Here is a 17,087-nt window from a genome sequence, read left to right as displayed (position 1 = left end):
GACTCCCAATAGGTGTCCACATTACTCGTGTTTTACCACATGACCATTTATGCCATAATGAAGTCCAGGGCTTTAACGCCAACTGACAGAACAGTCATGGGATTAGGTACCAAAGTATCTCTCCATACCTGGGGGTTCCCTTTGTCAGTTGGGGCCCACGATTAGAGAAATGAGAATACCCCAATTGTTTTGCATTTACACTCCATGATCATCACCAAAACATATAGGGCACGATGTATGATGTCACCCACAGAAACACTCAGACCACGATTGGAGCGTGTGTGACGCACATTCTTTATTCAAAAGAAAAAAAATCAAGCAAATGAAGCATATGACCAGCAGGAAGCCCAACCCATCCCTATAGGCCACCCCTGTCCTGTACACACTTCCACCTTCCTTAAATTGCTAAGCTAATTAAAAGTGTTCATGCTTCCTAAAATTTTAGGTACAGGTTAAACCAATCTGTTATTTTTACTTGGTAAAAGAATTGTTGCTTCTGTCCTGAAGCAGATTTAAACCAATATGCTAAAATGTAAAATACACATACAACCATTCTGAAGGCTTGCTGTGCAGACTGAGGTAAATGACGTGTGTGTAGGACTTTACGGACCCTCAATGCTGGACTATAGCTAGAGTGCCCCTAGCAAACACCAAACACAGATACACCCTTAAACACAGGATTGAATACCCTGGAGACCACTGGAAGTCAGTTTCTCTCCTCAATATACAAATCCTGCAAGCCGCCAGGTGAATGTACACATTCAGCAGCGTCGCTCAATTCATTTTGCCTTATTAATGCATTGCAAGGCTGCAAAATGCTTACCCTCCTAATACTACTAGAATCATATAACAAAGATTTTAACTTATTGAATTCCTTGTGTTGGAAAGATCACATATAAATGTTAGTAAAGAAAGTTCAATTAAGTCTTAAAGGGGTAGGTCTGAGCAACAAATTGGTGTAATAGAAGTAGCTTAATACTATAAAAAAAAAAAAAAAAAGAGAAGAATTTTTTTTTTTTTTTTTTTTAAATAAAATGTAAAATCTACCATGAGATTTTTTTAATCTGAAAAGGATATACCTGCAGTCTTACATGGGAAATGTTAACACACTGCAAATCCCTGTAATAAGATCGACAGAAATTAAGTTGGACTCCTCCCTCTAACTCCCAAAAAATCTCTCTAGTCTGGAGCACCCTCATTGCATACATTTTTCACCCATAAACTTGGGCAATATTCCAAGCTCACATCCTTAACTAAGCTCGTTTGTGATGGAATACAGAGATTGCAATAAATTATAGCAGAGATACTGACTGGCAGGGCCCGTTACTGCTAAAGTGTTTGTGTCAACCATTCTGCAAAAAAAGGGGGTTTTAATGCGCCCCTAGCAAAACAGTCTGGCAGAATGTCCAGGGTTTTTTTTTTTTTTTTTTTTTAAAAAGGACTTCAATTAAGGCTACTCTAAAAACATCACTTCTGAAACCTTCACCTTGTCCCCCCCACACTGGGAGGTAACGGCAGGTACAATGAGGCAATTTCTGTGGCTTGTTTTTTCGCTGTGTGACCACATGATTAGGACCACCGCTAAGGAGATACTGGTGAAGAGTAAAGAAAGGTGAGTCGTTTCAGTTGGCAATTTTCTCAAGCTCATCTATGTCGTCCGTGTCAAGTTTCTCAATCTTCTTATCTAAAAACAAAAGCAAATTGGAAGGCAAAGGGGATATTGTGAGCCAAGGATAACAAAACTGCTTCAGCCAAATAAATCAAAGGGCAACTAATTCTGATGAGCAATTAATACAAACTACATTCTCCCCCTAGTTCACTTATTACCATCTCTAGCTTTTAAAGTGAGATGGTAATACTACAGGGAAGCCATACCCACTGAAGGTCACACTAATGGTGGAGTATACCTTATCCCATAGAGGACCAATGACCTCTATAACCATCACCAAATGGAAAACCAGACATTTCAAATATATTCTTAATATGTGCCGGAGCTAGCTGCTCTCACAAAGAGAAATCTGATTGGTATTAATGAGTTAAATAGAATATTTTACAATTTAATGGCATAATTGGCCATCGCTTCACACTGGTTTTTTGCCTTCTTTTGGAACAAACTTTCAAATGACTTTTTTTTAAATTATGAACTCAATGGAGGAGTCTTTTTCAACCTAGATTACTATGCAATACTATGCCCCATGGAGATCCAGAATGCCCTTTCTATGTAGCACAGGTAGCGCTGTATAGTCAGAAATCATTAATCGAGTGGGACATTACATGTTGTGATGACATCGGCAACCAGTGGCCCTTACAGTGTCACTAAGCACTATAAGTACTTGAGTTAAACTCTCCCCCCCACCCCCCCAAAAAAATAATTTGAAACGGGTTGCAATTCTACACACGGACATTTATCAAAATATGGCTTGTAACTAAGCTATAAAACAGATGGGTTCTACGGAAGATTATAATAAGGTATTGGGAGAACATACTGAAGTGCTGTTGGATTCGTTGCAGAATATTCATACTGTGTTTGCTGTCAATCATGTTGATAGCCAGCCCTCTCTTGCCAAATCGTCCGGTGCGACCAATTCTGTGAAGGTATGTCTCATTATCAGGGTTTCCATCCTTGTCCACTGGAAGGTCGAAGTTTATCACTACAGAGACTTGCTCCACATCAATACCTGTGGGGGGGGGGAGGGGGGAGACAGAAGGAATGGTTTTAGGATTTGGGATTTACAGAGAACAACAAACATGTAAGACTGAAAATAAAGCACATCAAATGTGTGGCAGAACTTTTATTAGCCTGAAATAAAACTTCATGCATGTTTTCTGTAGAACACAAAACATGCATGAAGCTTAAAGCTAAAAAAGGGAACACACTGACTACTAATCAGCTGATGAACCTCCATGAGGTACATTTCTGTTAGTAAAGGTAGGTTAGTTTCTCCTCTAAAGATATCGGAGTTGGAGGAATAAAAAGAAAAAGCACTCACCTCGGGCGCACACATTGGTTGTAACAAGAACTTTTTCTTTGCCTTCTCTAAAGCGATCGATCACAGCTGCTCGCTGCTCCACCACCATCTCCCCGCTGAGCAATGCCACCTGATGTCCTTCATTAGACAATTCACCAGCCAGCCAAGATGCAGTCTTCCGAGTCTAAAATAAAGCAATAGTTAAAGGAGAAGGTCTGTGCTCACAGAAGATGATGGCTTAAGCTTTTGGAACTTCCAACACAAATCAACGGACATGGCACAAGCAGGTCTTTCTGAAGCCATCTACTCACATGGCAGAAGATCATAGCTTGTGCGATGGTTATGGAACCATAAATATTGCAGAGAGCTTTAAACTTCTCCTCCCGGTTGTTACAGAGCACATAGTACTGTTTGATTGTGTCCAGGGTCTCCTCTTCCCGTTTCAATTTGATAATATTGGGTTCAGGAACGACTTTCTGAGCAAATCTCCATACAGACTCTTCAAATGTAGCAGAAAACAGGAGCATCTGGCAGTCACGGGGCAACATTCTGCAAGGAACACAATCCAGAAAAATACGAAAATCAGGGCAAAATGTGGAAAGTGCATTTAGTTTTCATGTAGGACATGTGGCATTCAACTAGTCTTATTAATAGAACATAGATTCCCATACAGCAAGCAAAACGTCTAAAATGTGCCTGGGTGAGGTTAGAAGGCTACATGCAGTATGAGTATGAGTTAATTGATTAAGCCAGATTACTGTATACAAAACAGAAATCTGTAGCCTGGCCTTGGGTTTCTCACAAGTACTAGCTTTAATATACCCTCCAGGGGCTAAAAGGGACACGGTAGGCACCCAGACCACTACAGCATATTAAAGTGGTCTGGGTGCAAACTCCCATCACCCTTAGCATGTAATTATTGCAGTTTTTATAAACTGAAATAATTACCTGCTAGGGTTAACGCCTCCTCTAGTGTCTGTCTACCAGACAGCCACTAGAGGGACTTCCAGGCTTCAAGGCAACTTTTGGTCGCCTAAACAACGCTGGACATCCTCATGCTATGCATGAGGACTTCCAAAGTCACCGGACCCCCATAGGAAAGCACTGATTAATGCTTTCCTATAGGGAAATCCTATTCGGAGGAGTAAAGGCGAACCCGATCCAGCGTCTAGGGACATTGGTGCTGGACCCAGGTAAGTGACAGAAGGAGTTTAACCCCTTCTGCACCAGAGGGAGAGGGACACTATAGCTTTCCTTTAAGTTCTACTTGTCCTATTTCAGGCTGTACACAAACTGTTACTAGTCACAGAACCCTTTTGCCTTTTTTCTACGTTCTGGGGCTGACATCACATCTGGCCCATGTCTGCGCAAACAGGCCACGCATCAGAGAGGAAAGCAATTGTTTGTGGTGCTTTTTTTTTGGAATGGTATTCTATGGCTCGTGCCACCTTTAGACAAGACAGACGGTAAAGGAGTTAAAATGCAACACACACGGCTGTATAAGAAAAAAACAAAAGAAAAAACTACAGGCACTTAAAAAATGAATATGCATAGGTGTATCCTGGGAATGGCTAGGAGGTGTATACGCTTTTAAAAGTGGTGAAAAAGAAAGCGGTCAGACGAGAAGCTCCCGCTGGTCTAAATCTGTCATTAAATAGGCTTCCGGTCATTAGGAGAAAGTGGGTGCTCACCTCTGGATTCGGATACTCTGATCTTGATGTCCTTGAGTTGCAATCATCACATCTGCTTCATCAAGCACAAACACCTTGATCTTCTTGGGATCAATGAACCTTAGTTTGGAGCACCAGTCCAGGACGGTACCTGGGGTTCCAATGACAATCTGCTCAGAGATCTTATGGCCGCGCTCCACTGAGGAAACATCAAAAAGGAGATTTATAGCATCTGTGAGCAGGGACTTTGGTCAAACCTCACAAGTTACTTCAAAACCCAAGCAAGGAACGATATTAAACACAGCCATGGGACACTTGTTTAAAGCATAAAATGATGCAAAGTCACTGCAATACTTTAAGAAGATTTAATCCACAGATGGCTTCCTAATACCTTTAATACGTAGTGTTAACATGATGACAGAGATGTATATGCTGAAGTCGACAACATGTTAAGGATACAATCTAGTATGCAGCAGATATGCGCCATATTGGCAGTTTAATCCTAGAAACCCGCATACACAGCCAATCGCAATATTCTGGCATTAAACAGATCAAAACATTGTCTTGATGAAGCAGTTTTGGTGTACGGATCATGTCCCCTGCAGTCTCACTGCTCTATTTTCTGCTATTTAGGGATTTTAATACATTTTTTCAAAAGTGACCTTTTATTTCTTATATCTCCTTCCCTACCATTTTTATTTTTCTAATATTTGTTCTCATTTATTCTCACGTAAAAAAAAAAAAAAAAAAAAAAGTTATATAAAGTGGTTCTCTTATTGGAACTATATAGTGTTATGTTATTTGTGTACATGCGGTTATTGTATCAAAATGGTTTTTAAATATATATTTTTCTTCTTATGGTTTTATCTATGAAGCCCATGAAATCCTTATGTTAAATATATATATATACACACACACACACTTTCTTTAACTCTTTATTTTTGATATGCTGAAAATATATAATAAGGACATGTCAGACAATACATGGTCAACCATAGAGTGTCACATGAAACAGCACTTTTTAGTGGCATTGCTGAGAAACGGGTGTGAAATGCAATTTCCAGACCTAGACCATTTATTGTGCGGTGGTTATGCACCTGGATGAAGATCATGAAGGTCGAAACGCATCGTGCTGAGTGTTATCTGGACTTTTAGTCTGTGTGTATGGTTTGTGCTACAGATTTTATTTGTATGATTCAAGTCCCTACATTATTCCTCCTGGTAGAGAGGTGGACAAAGAGCACTTATACCATCTAATGCCATTACAACCAGAGCCTGCAATATGTAGCTCTGCCAAGGGTGAGAGGCCAACTGTCTATTATTACCAATACTTGTCTAAACTATATTACACTATGAAAGTATATACAGAACAGTGAGTAAGCGCTAGATAACACGGTAGGCAGCAACTCTATAAGGGAATCCCTCAAAGAACCTTAAAAGTAACACAATAAAAAAAAAAGAGATAACAATAAATTTAACTCTAATCCTTTGTTTAGGAAAATTGTGATACAATATGTGCCAGCATTTATACAAGGGCAGTAAGAGGAACATGGTGCACCACAGAGAGCATTACCCAATATGGCTTGGTACTAACCCACGATAAGGTAAGCAATATGGAGTACCATTGGAAAGTTATCAGAATGGTTTGTTATTAACCCACGGTAAACGATGGAATATGGAGTACCATTAGGGAGTTACTCAGAATGGTTTGGTACTATGGAGGTGGACACTGCAATACTCACATTTGTTCCCACGCACAGCATATGCCAGTTTTAGCTCTGGATAGTATTTCCCCATCTGCTCGATGACCTTACCAGTCTGCAAGGCCAGTTCATAGGTAGGGGAGAGGCACAAACACTACCGTGAAGAAAAATCCATAGAGGTGTGTTAAAGACAATATTAAATATATCTACAAAACCTCAATACCCCCCCCCCCCCCCCCCCAAACAGAAACAAATACAATTCAAGTATACAAATGCTGTATGCCTAGAGTTTCTTTTAATTAATTATCTCTCTGACAAGCACACCAAGATCACAGAGAGCATACAAAAACAGTGGAGGCTTGGATAACGCCGATTGATAAAGTGTCAATATATTGCACAGGGATTAGAAGACTTGAGCTGGTTAGTCCAAACCAAATTCCTTTTCATTTGTGATTGGCTGTTACATATTAAGTCTGTTCACAGGCAAAGTTGTCTTTTTCTAATGACATGTCATGATGGGGTAATGAGCAGTTGAGGGCAGCTATTTTGCCCCCAAAGTGGCACGGACCCAGTAAAATCAAATAATGAAAAACGAAAATTGGCATGTGTGTAACGGACATTAAAACGTGTCAAAATATAAACAATGGTTCGTTATAATAGCGGGACATACGGAAATTTAGTGAGTGCAAAAATAAATTTGCTTTAAAGGGACACTGTAGTCACCTGAACAACTTTAGCTTAATGAAGCAGTTTTGGTGTATAGAACATGCCCCTGCAGCCTCACTGCTCAATCTTCTGCTATTTAGGAGTTAAATCCCTTTGTTTATGAACCCTAGTCACACCTCCCTGCATGTGACTTGCACAGCCTTCCATAAACACTTCCTGTAAAGAGAGCCCTATTTAGGCTTTTATTGCAAGTTCTGTTTAATTAAGATGTTCTTATCCCCTGCTATGTTAATAGCTTGCTAGACCCTGCAAGAGCCTCCTGTATGTGATTAAAGTTCAATTTAGAGATTGAGATACAATTATTTAAGGTAAATTACATCTGTTTGAAAGTGAAACCAGTTTTTTTTTTCATGCAGGCTCTGTCAATCATAGCCAGGGGAGGTGTGGCTAGGGCTGCATAAACAGAAACAAAGTGATTTAACGCCTAAATGACAGTGAATTGAGCAGTGAAATTGCAGGGGAATGATCTATACACTAAAACTGCCTTATTTAGCTAAAGTAATTTAGGGGACTATCGTGTTCCTTTAATACCATAGTTCACTCCTTGCAATATTTGTCCTATAACTGAAAAATTTGCTTAACTCCTAGACATATGAAGCATTTAACAACCAGGACTCATAATTTTGTAATAGGTACAAATTTAAGAGAATATATAGACAAGTTATTTCTCAAAAATGTATATACAGATACACACACACACACACACACACAAAAAAATAACTAAGAGAGAAAACAACATGTATTGAAGCACTTATTACAGTGGCACAAAACAGATCACCAATTCTAGGTTTTTTGTTCAGAAGTTGGACAATTGCCTGCGTCCTTGAACTAATGTGTAAATGTATTTACTTCTAAACACAACCCTTCCTTACCTGCGGGTAAGTGTTTGCAGGATTCACTCTACTGAGCATAGCGAGTACGAAGGCAGCCGTTTTACCTGTGCCAGACTGGGACTGAGCAATGAGATTCTGAGGCCTGAAAACAGGAGGGGAGCGGATCAGCAAATTAAAATCAGACAAGGCTTATAGAGCTAACAAAAAAAACCACTGTTCTGGGAATGTTGCTAAGCAACGGGTATAACCAGAAAACACATAGCTCTTCCTCAAAGCACAACATGCCATGTCGGAGACGCTAATAAACAGGATAACTAAATGTAACAGTCATGGAGGAGAGTGGGTGGAATGTGTGAGAAGTGGTCTTCACAAGACAGAAGAATCCTTGCAGACTAGAATACATTCACAAGCCAACATCTACCAAAATAAAGACAACAACCCTCCCCCAATTAAATAAACATACGGCTCAGCCAGCATCATGGGCAGTGCATTCTCCTGGATTTTGGAAGGTCTGTTGAATCCCAAGGCATAAACTCCTTGCAAAAGCTGTGGTTTCCTGCAGGAAAAAGAAATAAAAAGTGTAAGAGTAACATATTTGAAATTAAACTTATTGGTCTCCTGAGACAGCAGGCAGACAGGGGCCCACTGTAGCTTAAGGATCTGCGCTGTTGCTAGGGCTCTTTGGTCAAACAGACCAAAGTCTGACCTCAATACAGTTCGACACTCACACTGCTCAGACTCTCAAACTACTTAAATGGGCTCAGTTTGTACTTCGACATACATGTCTCCTGATAACATATGGATGGACTGACTTATGCCACACCAACACAAATCAGTAAATTGTGCAAACCAGGAACTTTGAAATAGAACTACAATAAAGGAATGCATAGGGCCAATGGTTACAAGACACAGCCATGAAAATTATAACCAATGGCCCTCGGCTTGGGGGAGCATGCTTTAGGTGTCAAACATATCCTCTAAAATAGAAGCAATGCGTTTAAAGACACACTGACACCAAATAAAGAGTACACAGATGTATTATTTCACTACCTATTACTATGCATGAAACAATCTCAGCATTATATAGGGATGGAGGGAATTATGCAGCTTTATTCTTCATAGAAAAAATAAACATTTTAGAATGTGTAACAACATTTGAGAAACATTTTAGCATGCCTTTCTAGCGTGCTGCCTTTGTTTTTTTGAAAAAGCTAGATTTTTTTTTTTTTTAAAAAAGACACTAAGACCCGAAGAGCGACACTGTGACGTAGTTACACATGCGCCTCCCCCCTCCCCCGGGTTATGACAAAAAGCATGGACCATCAGAAAATAAGCACCGCAAATTCAGAACAAGAATCCATCAAAAACTCATTTTATTGAAAGTTAATCTAATTGACATAAGACTTCTGTTGAATGCAGAAATTTAAATGTAGGAATCTCCAATGGGAAACACGGTGTAAGTCTCTCATGCAGAAAGCAACCCATCGAACCTGTAGAGAAAACACTGCCTCATTGGATCTGGTTGCCTTGGAGACGCAGATGAGGGATTTGGCTGGGAAATTCAATTAGTGCCTGGATGTTTAAGCATCCTGCACATTACTTCGCTATAAGGGCACCTCGTAAATACGCAGTGAGCCAAGCAGGTCAACCAGGAGTGGCTTTATTAATCAGACATTTCTCCCCGGTGCTGGTAGAGGAAGATTTGTTACAAATGCCTGAGCACAATTGTGAATATCAACACTTAAACCAACCCCCTCCCCCAAAAAATGCCAAATACAAATAACCCAGAAATTGGAGGAGATTACATGGCAGGCCTGTGCCTTTTTACAGAAATTCGATATTCCTTCACCATAACAGTCTGAATCTTATTACAGGAAATAAATCACATCACAAAGGGTGCTTGGCAGCAGCAAGCCATTACTTACAATCTCAGCTCTTCAAACGATTTGACGGAGTATAGGGGAGAGTTTGGATCCCGTTGCAATACTTCTACTTGGTGCGTTGTGTTCACCAGATTATTCCGAATAAGCTTGTTAAGCAGCGACTGTGCAGCTTTGTCCTCTGTAAACAGTCAGATATGAGATCACCCTGAATAATGTATAACGTTCCGAAGTGGATCAAAATAAATACTATAGTAGCAGAGCATGAGGTGGGTGACTTGTGCAGTCCTCTTTTTAAAGAATTCGCTTTAATAGAGATAATTGCAAACACCTGTAATCATGCAGCAAAATGCTGCAATTGTAACAGGCAGACTTATAGCACAGGAAGAAGCCAGTCACATTGAATTTCATGGGTCTTTCATTATCCAGCAAGTTATACTGGCGGAGGCACTAACAATAGAAACCTTGTATCCAGATGGCAATTCACATTTCTTTTCTTTTTTAAATTTTTACATTAAATAATCATTTGTTGTCGGTCTACCCATTGCATACTAGTGCCGATTCCCCCCCCCCCCATACCTGGCTTCCGAATAACTTGTGGTTTTATCTTTTCATTTGGTTTAATTCATTATTGTTGGGAGAACAGATTTAGTTTAAGAGAAGGTCATGACTTATGCCACTAATGCTGCAGCATAACGAGTTCCTTTTTATAAAACGGTGAACTGAACACTGAGAAGTATCTGTAGTGTACACACTGTTAAATCACCTCACCTTTGTCATCATCTTCTGTCTTTTCATCACTGTCACCATTAGTCTTTTCAGTGTTTCCAGCATCACCTGCTCCATTCAAACCTAGAAGGATTCATGGGATAATTAAAGCAGCTATGACTGTACTAGACTAATGACAGCTATATCCAATATTCCAGATGATCACCAGCCAACTTCACACAGGAGATTCAGTAAGTCACCTGCAGCTCTATAGCTTTACAAGCAGAGTGAAGGAGACGAGCCAGGTGTTTCTATAGAGCAGGGGTAGGGAACGTCAGGTCGTATAAGGTCAGGGCCTGACCTTATTCTTAAACACTCCAAAAATACATTTTCAAAAGGGGCCAATTTGATTGCATGGGAGTTCAGAAGGGTTATAGCCTTAATTCCTCTTTGAAGCTAGGACTCCAACAGTGCTGCTCTGTAAGGTGTGAGAAGTCACACATAAGTGGCCTGGATGTCTGGTTTAAATATAAAACGAACTCTCTAGCTTGCCATATGCCTAGATTCCCTCTTGGATAGGGGGGTCCCTTGATATATTAATGGCCAGTAGCCTTGTGTTCCAGTACGGACAGCCGAACAAAGGGAATAAAAGTTAGGTCCTCTATTCCGCTACACTTACTGAGCAACACACAACAGAGTAAGCGTGACTGTAGTGAACATCGCAAAGTGTTTACTGCGCTCCAGTCCGAGTGACGCAAACCTGGAAAAGCTGTTGCGAGTAGCAACATTATCAGGACCAGCTAACATCACACACCTCACCAAACACAAGCAGTTCCAGCCATCACATTAGGGGTGAGTTAAACGTTGGGCTCAATTACAGCAGACTAATTTTGAATGGTCCACATGTGTTATAAATATCCATGTGACCCTTGTGTGAAGGAATATCCCTATCACTTACGGCTCTTTCGCTTATTTTGTTCGTGTCTACATTCATTTCGTTTGATTCCCGTACCCAGACCACCCTGGAAACCAATTAGAACGTTATGCATCTGTACGAAAAACGCAAAGGAAAATCATTAATAGAATGCTCCACTAGGTGGCTGCCATTTCATACACGAGAACGCCCATGGCTGAAACAATGGTGACACCGGTCACATGGTGACACTGGTCACCATGGACCTACGGCCCATTCCAGTTCGGGAGTTACAGACTACCGGCATTCGGGAGTTACAGACTACCGAACATGGGGAGCATTCTACACGAGCCAGTTTTCCTCTACCTTGAGGTGAGGTGGTTTGAGTATAAAACCCCACAAACGGAGACCGGCTCTTGCCACAATTTCCATGAAACTATTTTGGGCTTACTCCTCGTGGCAGACCGGTCAGAACTTCCCCGCGATGGCGATCCAAAAGTACAGAACGGATCTGGGTGATTTTTGGATATATTGTTCGCCCAGATCCAGGCTATCCAGCTATGTGATTTGTGTGGGGTTTCCCTGTATTTTGGAGTGTTGCAAAATTGTGCATTTTTCTGTACTTTGAGATTGAGTTTAGTATATTTACTGACTCAATTATCGCTCAGGCACAGAGGAGAAGTTTATGGACTGTATAGATTTGATGCCTGTACTTCCATTAAAATCAGTCTTCACCCAGCATTAAGCCTTGGCTCATGTGGGGGTAGAGGGGGTTATTCTATGCCAGTGATATTTTTGCCTGTGGGAATTATTTGCGGTTTCTTTTGGAAAAGGGGTATCCGTGACGGTGATACCTTGGCAGACCGTCACAAAAAAAATAAAAAAAAATTATAGGGTTCCCCACCCCTGCTATAGAAGAACAGTGTCCAATCTTGCCTGCAACTACCCTGTTCTTCTATTGTCCATCCACAATGCTTTGTTGACCAATGGCAGGAAACACCTGGTCTATCGTTCGTACATTATCAGTCAAAGAAGGTTTAGGAGTTGCTTTAAGTTATACTCACTGTTACTTTCTGACTTAGGAGGTTCGTCATCTTCTTTCAGGACCAACTTGTTGAGCTACATGGAGGAACAAAAATCACTTATTTGTACGTGATATGCAAAAAACAAAGATACCATACTACTTAGCTCAGTAAATTCAATAAAAAGAATATTAGATTTGAGGAATTAAAAACACAAAGTCTGAAAGGTCTTCAAGACCCACAGTTCCACTATAACCATGACAATTACTCAAAGATACAACTGTAAAGAATCAAAATAAGTCCAGATATTATGGTTGGCATGTTTTAAACCTCCTCCTCAGTGCCCAGTGAACCCTATGGAATTAGTCAAACATTTCTACAATGGTTTCACTAGGTAAAATGGAGGGCACTGTTGGTACCACAACAAGCACTTAGTTTTTTGGAGTGTTTCTTAAGAGGTTGTCACATATTGTGCAGTTTTCCAGTAAAATTTCATTGATAGTACTTTGAAGCAAACAATAAGATAACAATAGTCACGTAAGTCTAGAAAACACTCAGAGTTAGAAGGCTGTTGGTATGTGGTTATTAGATTAGTAAAAAGGAACTGTAGCACAATCCTTTTAATGGACTGCAATTGGGGTGCTTGTTCAAGGATGATGAAATAATGGCTGTCACAGGATTCGAACTATTCCAATGTGGAATTTAGATTTGAACAATCCATATTACAATAGCAGCAATAAGATCTTAACAGCAGTGATGACCTCAATAGTTGGCCCAATGAGATGGAACCAGAAATCTTGGAGAGTGAAGCGAGATGGGCCCTAGGATGCCTTGCAGATAACAAGGCTGCAGGAGTTGATGAAATCCCAATTGAACTATTGAAATTTCTGCAAGCTGATGCTGTGAAATATCTGCTTGCCTTATGTCAACACATTTGGAAAACTCAACAGTGGGCAAAAGACCGGAAAAGGTCAGTTTACATCCCAATCCCCAAAAAGGCAATCCCAAAGAGTGCTCCAATTATCGAACAATTGCACTAATTTCCCATGCCAGCAAGGTAATGCTCAAGATCCTACAAGCTCGACTCAAACAATATTGGACCAGGAATTATCAGATGTACAAGCTGGGTTCTGCAATGGACGAGGCACAAGAGATCAAATTACCAATGTACGATGGATGATAAAGAAAGCCAGAGAGGTCCAGAAAAACCATCTACTTCTGCTTCATAGACTATTCTAAAGCCTTTGACTGTGTGGATCACAACAACATGTGGTAAGTACCATATTATCTCACCTGCCTCCTGGGGAATATGTATGTGGACCAGGAAGCCACAGTCAGAACCGAACATGGGACAACAGAATGGTTCAAGATGAGGAAAGGAGTGCGACAAGGTTGTATATTGTCACCTTATTTATTCAACTTATATGCGGAATACATAATGTGTAAGGCTGGGCTGGAGAAATCCAAAACTGGAATCAATATTGCTGGAAGAAATATCAACAACCTCAGATACGCGGATGATACTACTCTGATGGCTGAAAGTGAGGAAGAACTAAAATGACCTGTTGAGGGTAAAAGGAGAGTGTAAAAGCTGGCTTGCTGCTTAACGTTAAAAAGACTAAGATCATGGCAAACAGCAATCTCAGTTCCTGGCAAATAGATGGGGAAGAAGTGGAGGCAGTGACAGATTTTATGTTTCTGGGATCAAAGAGCTCTTCAGATGGTGACTGTAGTAATGAAATTAAAAGATGTTTGCCTCTGGGGAGGAAAGCTATGGCAAGCTTGGACAAGTTGGTAAAAACTAAAAGATGTTACACTATCAACACTATACTCACAACTATGGTATGCCCAGTAGTAACATACAGATGTGAGAGCTGGACTATAAAGAAGGCTGAGTGTCGTAGAATTGATGCCTTTGAACTGTGGTGTTTGCAAAACCTGTTTAGAATCCCTTGGATTGCAAGAAGATCCAATAAATCTGTACTACAGGAAATCAAGACAAACTGTTCACTGGAAGCTATGATCACGAGGCTGAAACTCAAATATTTTGGCCATATAATGAGAAGGCAGGATTCTCTAAAGAAGACTCTGATGCTGGGAAAGATTGAAGGCACACGAAGAAGGGGACAACAGAGACGTAGATGGATAGATGAGGTCACTGAAGCCACAAACAAAGTTGTTGGAGCTCAGAGGCACCTGGCATGTGTGGTCCCCATGGTCACGGAGAGTCGGACACGACAATGACTAAACAACAATATTTTTAAACGGAGAGTCAGGTTCAACTGCTTCGATACCATTAGAAGATGCTTGTTTCCAAAGTCATGTATGGAATTTTTTGTTTGCAAAACCTCTCTGTATCCTTGCATTTGTCACCAGCCCCTTCTCCTCCCTCTGTTTCTGATCCACCTCGTCCAGTTTCAGCAATTCACTTTAAATAATCCCCAACAAGTTTTTATTTTAATAGGCATCTATGAAATAAAGTCTATAGCGGAGGTTTCATTGCCAGCTCCTTTAGGTGTGTTGGGCACGGCAGGTAGCAATGCTGGGTGGGAATGATTTACTGTGGTTATACTAGGATAATGACAGCAGTATGTTCTATTAGAGAAGTTCCCTTATTCCATGGTGTATGATAGAAGCTCGCTATACATTGATCTTAGCATTGCAGGTGGATTGACATGGCTGGGCCAGCACTCACGGTCTTGCACAAAGTAGTAGGAAACTTTATTTGGAGTTATTCCATAAAATGGAAAAGCGACGTTTCAGCCCACGTTCAAGGCTTTCCTCAGGATGAATACAAGACCGTGAGTGCTGGCCCAATTATTACTTTATATGAGAGAGAACCAAACACCCCCCCCCGGTGGCCCCCCGCAGTCTCACTGTCTCTGCCGCCGCCTCTTGTTCGTCCACAGCCAGGGCCCAGGAATCGGTCGCCATCGTGCTGCTCAGTGCTCACAGTCGGAATCTGCCGGAAAAAACTTCGCTTCCGCCTAAGAGTCAGCCAATCAGCGAACAGAACCGCCACTGACTACACATCCGGCCGGTGAACCTTAATAGGAGTCCGGCGGGAAACCTCCCCCTGCACTTCCGTTCCGAGGAAAAAGGTTCCCTTCCTTACAGAGCATTATATGGGGGTATCCCACCTTACAGAGCATTATATGGGGGTATCCCTCCTTACAGAGCATTATATGGGGGTATCCCACCTTACAGAGCATTATATGGGGGTATCCAACCTTACAGAGCATTATATGGGGGTATCCCTCCTTACAGAGCATTATATGGGGGTATCCCACCTTACAGAGCATTATATGGGGGTATCCCTCCTTACAGAGCATTATATGGGGGTATCCCACCTTACAGAGCATTATATAGGGGTATCCCACCTTACAGAGCATTATATAGGGGTATCCCACCTTGCAGAGCATTATATGGGGGTATCCCACCTTACAGAGCATTATATGGGGGTATCCCACCTTACAGAGCATTATATGGGGGTATCCAACCTTACAAAGCATTATATGAGGGTATCCAACCTTACAGAGCATTATATGGGGTATCCCACCTTACAGAGCATTATATGGGGGTATCCCACCTTACAGAGCATTATATGGGGGTATCCAACCTTACAGAGCATTATATGGGGGTATCCCTCCTTACAGAGCATTATATGGGGGTATCCCACCTTACAGAGCATTATATGGGGGTATCCCACCTTACAGAGCATTATATGGGGGTATCCCTCCTTACAGAGCATTATATGGGGTATCCCACCTTACAGAGCATTATATGGGGGTATCTCACCTTACAGAGCATTATATGGGGGTATCTCACCTTACAGAGAATTATATGGGGTATCTCACCTTACAGAGCATTATATGGGGGTATCCCTCCTTACAGAGCATTATACGGGGGTATCCCTCCTTACAGAGCATTATATGGGGGTATCCCACCTTACAGAGCATTATATGGGGGTATCCCACCTTACAGAGCATTATATGGGGGTATCTCATGTTACAGAGCATTATATGGGGGTATCCCTCCTTACAGAGCATTATATGGGGGTATCCCACCTTACAGAGCATTATATGGGGGTATCCCACCTTACAGACCATTATACGGGGGTATCCCACCTTACAGAGCATTATACGGGGGTATCCCTCCTTACAGAGCATTATATGGGGGTATCCCACCTTACAGAGCATTATACGGGGGTATCCCTCCTTACAGAGCATTATACGGGGGTATCACTCCTTACAGAGCATTATACAGGGGTATCCCACCTTACAGAGCATTATATGGGGGTATCTCACGTTACAGAGCATTATATGGGGGGTATCCCTCCTTACAGAGCATTATATGGGGGTATCCCACCTTACAGAGCATTATATGGGGGTATCCCTCCTTACAGAGCATTATATGTCATACCTTCATACCCCTAATCACCAACCCTGGATTTGACCAGTGCCAACTCCTTCAGCGCGGGCAGCAGCCCACTACTATCACGCAGCGTATACCAGATCCAAATCCAAGAAGCAATGAGGTACCCTCTGTGATGGACCGCCTGGCACCCTGACTGGGTGCCTCTGCCAATCGCTGCTTCCTAGTAATCCTTGATTACCATAAGCACCGCACCGGACACCATAACCACCATAAACCCCACAGCCAG

General features: G+C 41.5%; 1 protein-coding gene across 1 annotated transcript; it reads right to left on the bottom strand.

Annotated features, from left to right (window-relative positions):
• Positions 1-270: 270 nt before the first annotated feature.
• On the bottom strand, positions 271-15,420 carry LOC134577515 (ATP-dependent RNA helicase DDX19B). The gene is made up of 12 exons (XM_063436282.1): positions 15,302-15,420; positions 12,467-12,521; positions 10,553-10,633; positions 9,827-9,962; positions 8,365-8,457; positions 7,941-8,043; positions 6,382-6,496; positions 4,661-4,838; positions 3,281-3,518; positions 2,991-3,153; positions 2,487-2,678; positions 271-1,684 (listed from the first exon to the last, which is right to left on the bottom strand). Exons 1-12 carry the CDS (start codon positions 15,356-15,358, stop codon positions 1,623-1,625), a joined length of 1,473 nt encoding a protein of 490 aa, XP_063292352.1. The 5' UTR covers positions 15,359-15,420; the 3' UTR covers positions 271-1,622.
• Between the last annotated feature and the right edge of the window lie 1,667 nt (positions 15,421-17,087).

This window comes from Pelobates fuscus, chromosome 11, assembly GCF_036172605.1.
Source record: "Pelobates fuscus isolate aPelFus1 chromosome 11, aPelFus1.pri, whole genome shotgun sequence".
NCBI lineage: Eukaryota > Metazoa > Chordata > Amphibia > Anura > Pelobatidae > Pelobates > Pelobates fuscus.
Note: the sequence above shows the minus strand (reverse complement) of the source record. Positions and strands in the feature narration are given on the sequence as shown.

Coding starts and splice junctions, on each gene's coding strand:
- LOC134577515 (XM_063436282.1), bottom strand. CDS start 15,358: ATGGCGACCGATTCCTGGGCCCTGGCTGTGGACGAACAAGAGGCGGCG. Junction 12,522..15,301: donor AAGAGGCGGCGGCAGAGACA/GTGAGACTGCGG, acceptor TCCTCCATGTAG/CTCAACAAGTTGGTCCTGAA. Junction 10,634..12,466: donor TCCTAAGTCAGAAAGTAACA/GTGAGTATAACT, acceptor GAATCCTTCTAG/GTTTGAATGGAGCAGGTGAT.